General features: G+C 40.7%; 1 protein-coding gene across 1 annotated transcript; it reads left to right on the top strand.

Annotated features, from left to right (window-relative positions):
* Window positions 1–1,928: 1,928 nt before the first annotated feature.
* Window positions 1,929–7,205, top strand: LOC102193138 (inositol-3-phosphate synthase 1-A). The gene is made up of 11 exons (XM_005723690.1): window positions 1,929–2,104; window positions 2,431–2,555; window positions 2,627–2,788; window positions 3,412–3,541; window positions 3,949–4,142; window positions 4,231–4,380; window positions 4,948–5,166; window positions 5,304–5,468; window positions 5,561–5,674; window positions 6,185–6,402; window positions 6,529–7,205. Exons 2-11 carry the CDS (start codon window positions 2,442–2,444, stop codon window positions 6,722–6,724), a joined length of 1,662 nt encoding a protein of 553 aa, XP_005723747.1. The 5' UTR covers window positions 1,929–2,104; window positions 2,431–2,441; the 3' UTR covers window positions 6,725–7,205.
* Window positions 7,206–7,261: the final 56 nt, after the last annotated feature.

The raw sequence follows: 7,261 nt of genomic DNA, 5'->3' as shown, positions 1-7,261 counted from the left end.
AGAATCATACATATATAACAACATAAGTGCATATTTTCAACACGTAAGTGACAGTAACAATGTTTCCGTTCTTTACAACAACGCAAACTACTCATGAATCAGAACTTCATCTCTCAGGCCTTGCACTCTGCAAAGTCAACAGGCTTGCAGGCAGTTTTATCAAATAACGAGGAGCAAGGTCAGGAAGTACATCTTCTAAATTTCCCAACAATATATTTGCCCCTCCACCATTAAAACCTCTCAAAAAAGGTGCCTGTTTTAAATCAGTGGAATGTAAAATGACTGAGTAAATACACAAGACAGAACACAGTATACGAGACAGAACCATGACTTAAACGTTACCGGCGCATTGTGGATATAAGCATCTAGCATAATGTAAAGGACATAATGTAAATGTAAAAGAGACTAGTAGATTGGCCTTGCAGATGCTTTTGACATACAGTCAATTGGCATTTTGCACTGGGAAGCAAACTTAATATACTGAAAGTGCTCAACACTGAGGAGATGTGTGTATAATAGGCAGACTGTAATGCACTGGAAAGACCGGGTCAGGCCGGAAATGTTTGCATTGAGAAATGTGCTTCAGATTCTAACAAACATGTCAAAACTTGGTTGCTGTTGTGCACCAATACTTTTGGTTTTTTTGCATTATGGACAGGAGTCAGTGGTTCTTTGCTCTATACACGTAAGGGTCCGGGAGAGTCCAAGTTATCCAGTCTTTGCTTCTTTGCTGTTGCTTTTGTTCCTTTATTTGGCTCTGCCCAATGTAAACTTCATTTTAAAGAACTCAGCTTTTCCCCAGGGGATCTTTTTTTTTTTTTTTTTTTTTTAGTGTTTTTGCTTTTTAAAGTCTAAGAGGTTTGTTTTAACAAATACATTTCGATAACAAGCAGCTTATGTAAGAATGGAAGCATTTCATTTCAGAGAGGAGCCCTGTCCTTCTTTGCAGAACACAATAGAGTGAACCAAGCTGTGGCTCCTCCCCCTCCTATGTCCGCTCTAGAATACACAAAGTCTGAAGGGGGTAACGAATCCTGGTACGCCCCTGCTAAAAGTGCTAGAGGTAACATGTCACAGCAGCAAAGCAATGGTCTGTGGCCACCACCTGCAAATTCATTCATTTGGTTTTTTTGTTTGTTTGTTTGTTTGTTTTTTTTGGGGGGGGGGGTCTTATTGTTGCTTCTGATATTATTACTTTGAGGTGTATCGAAGCAGGTGAAATAGATTCACAGTGGGTTATTCTTTCTAACAGATTGTGTTATTCTATGATGATCGACCATCCCCGGTTTTGTTGCTATTATTGTTATTTGTTTTGGGGGTTTTTTTTAGCACTGTATAAAAGTGAATAAAACAGTGTATAAAATAATTTCATAATTTCCTACTGCTTTTGCTAAAAGCGGAGTTTTTCTTTATCGTTGTTTTATTCTCAGTTAAACGTCCTGCAATTTCCCAACTCGGTATTTCTGCGTTTGAAGATGTTTTGCATTTAAGAATGTAGAAAAATTCGCAGCAAAACCCTTTAGGAAGAAAAAACAAAATAAAATAAACGCATAACATTGTGACCTATTGTAATTTATCATATTCAAAAAATCAAATGAATTTTATGAACTACAATGAACAATTACAGCCGAAATATGCTTGATGTTGTATCGTATCATTCTTTGTTTTATTCCACTACATGTTATGGAAAAATACTTAGACGCCGCAGGGGAAGTTGCAGGAAAATCTAGAAACATCTAAAAGCCAGCAAATCCTCACCACCGGCCTTTGTGGTTTCACCGAGAACTCTCCGGAATGGAAATTTTTCACCTCATGTGAAGAAACGTGAGTGGAACCAAGCCCGGCCATTTGCTGATGTCCTCGGACGTCTCCCTCAGCATCAGCTATAAAAGTGCGACCGAGCGCTCGGATTGGCTTGTGGCACTGAAGCCGTCCTACGAGGGAACCTCTCGAGCTCGTGGCTGACACCAACTGGACGGAGACCATAACCGACGCTTTCAAATTAAAGAGAGCGGAAATTTACAGTCGTTGAAGCGAAGAGCTGTCAGCTATACGCCGGGAAGCAGTCTCATTTTAGATACTTTTACACTTATTCCGTGCAAAGGTGAGGGAGTTTACCGGTTAAGTTCACTTATTTTCCGCTTTCTCTTAATTTGACTGCTCCACCATCGAACGACCAAACACAAAAACCGGTTTGTTAGGATTTTCGTAGAAAATTTACCAGCTTTTTCTCGGAGGGCAGAGGAGAAAAAACGACTTTTCTTAGAAAGCGTTAGAGCTCTCAGGCTTAGAATAATAGCACCCAATTGTTATTTTCCGCACGTGTGCCAGTATCGTCGATTAAATGTGATGTGTTAGTGAAAGGCAGCTTTTTCCGCTAGGTTAATTTCCGTGTGGAGATGATGTAATTGTTCCTCCTCTTTCTTTCAGACTCTGCGGCCATGTCCGTGAACGTTCAGGTCAACAGCCCTAATGTGAAGTACACTGACTCTCACATTGAGGCTCAGTACTCTTACCAGACCTCGTCGGTGCACAGAGATGGGAACAAAGTCACGGTAAGTGATTTACATTTATAGTTATGTGTGCGCGTTTAGCCCCCAGCTAACCCGCGCTCTGTCCGTCACAGGTGACCCCCCGCACCACTGAGATGACGATCCGCACCGAGCGCCGTGTGCCTCGGCTGGGAGTGATGCTGGTGGGCTGGGGAGGCAATAACGGGACCACAGTCACAGCGGCCGTACTGGCCAACAAACTGGGTCTTACCTGGAAGACTAAAAACGGAGTAAAGGTGAGACGGGTGTCACAAATACGCACATATGTGTATGCTCCGGAAGGATTTGCATAGACTTTTTTATGGTATTAGTAAAATTTATTAGTAAAAACCTACCAAATAGAAAATGTAATATGATGTTCCTGCTGCACAATAACTCCTCCCAATCAACTTTGTGTGAGTTATTGCATTAAAATAGATCGCATGCTGCACAAATAATCGATTTCATTGAATATGACATATGCTAAGTATGGTCAATTTAATAACATAAAAGAAATACAAATACTTAAGAGAGTGAATGAATTCCACCAGCACGCCATAATGAGATGTGAAAATTACCACTGCAGAATGAATAGCAAGTCTTCTTGTCCTGTTGTAGAAACACAGTGTGCTGTATGTCCCCTGCTGCAGAAGTACAGCCTCATTATAAGCTGATTATACTGACATGTTCAATGGAGGGTTAAAGGCTTAACTTACTTAGGGATTTTCCCTTATAAGGACATCTGTAGTAATATTTATGTGCTGGGTCCTTCTATTTTTGGTTATTACTGCTTAATATATTTATAATTACCATTAAAAATGGGGAATTACATTCGATACAGAGATTAAAATCACATTCTTTTTGCTTTCTCTGCCCTCAGAAAGCGAACTATTTCGGCTCCCTCCTGCAGTCCTCTACTGTTTGTCTGGGATCAGGGCTTGAGGGCGAGGTTAACGTGCCCTTCCGGGACCTCCTGCCCATGGTGCACCCTAACGACATTGTGTTTGATGGTAAGAACAATTCCACACAGTCGTCTCAGGGTGTACACACTCAAGACTGGGGTGTGTGGGTGTGAGAGAAAGTTCAGACAAGTATAGGAGTGTTGACAGCTGTGAAAACTGATCCCAGAACATATGAAAGGGATAGGGAGTCTCCATAAGGTGAAGGTTTTAACTAAAAGTTACTGCACTGATCTTCTGTAAATTATTACAGTTATTTTGGTCAATATTTATTATGATTATTTAACAGGATTACTTACAGCCTTGTGCATATGATGTTATAGGAAGCACATGCACAGCCAGCACTTTCATAGAGATGCTAGAATCTAGTTTAGGATCAAATGGATTGCTGAAAGAGGTGAGCCTTCCTGTTTAGTTCTGAAAAATAATTTTTTTCTTCCTCTTTTTTTTTTTGTTAGGTTGGGATATCTCTTCATTGGATCTGGGCAGTGCAATGGAGCGAGCTCAGGTGCTTGACTGGTCTTTACAAGAGCAGCTGCAACCACACATGAGCTGCCTGAAACCCAGACCATCAATCTACATTCCAGAGTTCATTGCTGCAAATCAGGAGAGTCGCGCAGACAATGTCCTCACTGGCACCATGGCGGAGCAGGTAATAAAAGTCTCTCACTCCCCTTTTTATTCATCTGTCTACTTTTTTTCCTCTTGAAATTTGTCTCAAAGAGTACACGATCTTCCAGATGGAGCGAATTACAGCTGACATAAGAGACTTCCGTCAGGCCAGTGGTGTGGACAAAGTCATTGTTTTGTGGACCGCCAACACCGAGCGCTTCTGTGATATCATCCCAGGGGTCAACGACTCTGCCAAGAACCTGCTGGCTGCAATCCAGGTGAGATCAATGGCCATAAGAATAAATCCAGAATCAAGTTTGAGTGCAAATCACAATAATGAGCCAACTTAAACTGTGTTGGTGGTCAGTGGTTATCATCAATCACCCACTCAACTTTAATTTCTTTCTAATGCTTAGGACCAAACAGTAATCCTTCATTACATTTACTGATTAATGAAGCTTAGAGGATGAAAAGATTAGCCCTTCTAACACACTTTGGATTTGTAAATGAAATGTCTTAATGAGTCTGAAAGAGACAGCAATTCCTTTTATATCAGATCAGGGGAAAGAAAATTATGATTCGCCCCTCTTGGCCAAGTTCTTATTTTATCTTCTTCCTTGAGCATGCTTGTACTGCTGTCAGCAATGATAAGAGTCTATTTCACAGACTTCTGATCCTCAGCAAATAGCTCAATTTAAGATAGTCATGAAGTCAACAAGAGAGATGTTTTACCGACGTGATGTAAAGAGTCTCGGGGGAACTGTAGTCAAGTGTTCCTACTAAGCGTAATATGATGACATGCTCAGTAACAGCTATCGTGTCTTTGTTTTCCCTTCATCCATCAGGCCGGAGCTGCAGAGGTCTCCCCCTCCACTCTGTTTGCAGTGGCCAGTATACTGGAGGGCTGCGCCTACATCAATGGCTCCCCACAGAATACTTTTGTCCCAGGAGCAGTAGAGCTGGCCATGCAGAGAGGCGTGTTCATCGGCGGTGATGACTTCAAGTCTGGTCAGACTAAGATCAAGTCAGTGTTTGTGGACTTCCTGGTCAGTGCAGGGATCAAGGTGAGGATTAATGAGACTGAGCCACTTGTCTGAATTCTCCAAAGAGAATTAGCATCTGTTATATTATAGGTATATACAATTAAAGTGTAACTTTATCTTATAAACAACAACTTAATAAGTTTCTCTGCTTTTGACAGCCAACATCCATTGTCAGCTACAATCACCTTGGCAACAACGATGGGAAAAACCTGTCGGCTCCACAGCAGTTCCGCTCCAAAGAGATCTCTAAGAGCAATGTGGTGGACGACATGGTCCAGTCCAACCCCATACTGTACGAGCCAGGAGAGAAACCTGACCACTGTGTAAGTGAGAACGACGCAAACACAGACAGATGACAAGCTCCGTGTCAGTATTTACAGACATCAGCTGACAGACTGTCTCTATTTTCTTTCAGGTGGTTATCAAATATGTCCCATATGTGGGAGACAGCAAGCGTGCCATGGATGAATACACTTCTGAAATAATGATGGGAGGGATCAACACTATTGCGCTGCACAATACCTGTGAGGTCAGTCTGTTTCTGTTGACAGCATCGGAAACAAAGAGGTTCCACCAAATCTGAATTGTTCAACAGATGAAGCTCCTCACCCCCCTACATAAAAACATCACATTGATTTTGTTTATGTTCATGAGCATAATATTTCCCACTAATTCAGTCCATTTGGGTTCATTTTTACTTGTTATTAAGAATTTTATAGCAACAAAATGTAATTAAATATATTTTAATGCAGAACTTTGGCTCCCTCTACTGGTACAAAAAAAGCCACATTGACAGACAATTTTAGAAACGGCACCAATCTTCTGTAGATGTGTTACTATGACTAATTATTTATGATAAAAAAAATAATAATTTAAATTATTTTGGTTTTGATTATGATTATTTAGCTTATTGTTCAAAGTTGTGCATATATTTTGGTCCAGTCATTAAAAAGAATGGTGTTTGTCTTCTATACATATGTATACCTTCTAATTCTAGTACACAGTGCTCACTCACTTCTTCTTGCTTCCTCTCTAACAGGACTCTCTACTTGCCAGCCCAATCATCCTGGACCTGGTGATGCTGACAGAGCTTTGCCAGCGTGTGACTGTAAAGCCCCAGGGTGAAGAGAACTTCCAGTCTTTCCACAGCGTCTTATCACTGCTCTCCTTCCTATGCAAGGCTCCTCTTGTCCCATCAGGAACTCCAGTTGTCAATGCCTTTTTCCGCCAGAGGGCCTCCATTGAGAACATCATGAGGTGAGTTGATCTGTTTGATTTTCTGTGTCTAAAAGGCTGCATGTTGATTGAACAGAGGGATTTTCAGGATTGAGGCGATTGATATTCCTCAGTTTTAGTTACAGTATCTATCTCCTTTCTTTTCAGGGCGTGCCTTGGTCTTCCTCCTCAGAACCACATGCTGCTGGAGCACAAGCTGCAGAGAAACTTCCTGCCCCCACATGAAACCTGTGTCAACAATGATGTGGCTTCTTTGAAGAAAGTTCCCGTAGTCAACGGAAATCACATTCCTCTAACAAATGGCGTATATGCACACATGGACCACACAGCATGTGCATTATAACTGAGACACTGCAGAACCAAACTGAACTTTGAATCAAAAGAACAAGTTCCCTCATTGACTAAGCTGTTGTTGCGACATCAATTTGGCCCAGTTAACTAGATTTACTGAGTTTCAGTATGCTTTATAAAGCCCACGTACAGCACTTATATGGGCCCTGAAAAGGCAAGTTTGTTTGTTAGTTTGTTTACATATTTTAAAGTATTAACTTTACAATTGTAAACTTGAGTAAATTTTCTAACTGCTTGTGTTTAAATCACAGTAGTTTTCAAAGTTTGCACATTGTACACTATCTTTTATCTGTGAAACAGCTGTTCCTGTGAAAAACGGATGTAGTACCTGCTGTATTTGTTATTTAAATTAACATTACACTGGACCATCTTTTTACCTTACTGTTTTTGTACAACAGTGCAGTCTATCACTACTTTTTTGTAGTGTCTTGAACTGTTTATATACAATAAACTCCTGAATGGTGTCATCTGAACTTGTATTGTCTCGAGTCATTCATTTTTGGATTTTCAAATATACTTACTTATATAT

Source organism: Pundamilia nyererei, unplaced genomic scaffold (assembly GCF_000239375.1).
Source record: "Pundamilia nyererei isolate P.nyererei 1_Seehausen unplaced genomic scaffold, PunNye1.0 scaffold00010, whole genome shotgun sequence".
Taxonomy (NCBI): domain Eukaryota; kingdom Metazoa; phylum Chordata; class Actinopteri; order Cichliformes; family Cichlidae; genus Pundamilia; species Pundamilia nyererei.
The sequence above is the reverse complement of the archived record's forward strand: the minus strand, read 5'-3'. Positions and strand labels throughout refer to the sequence as shown.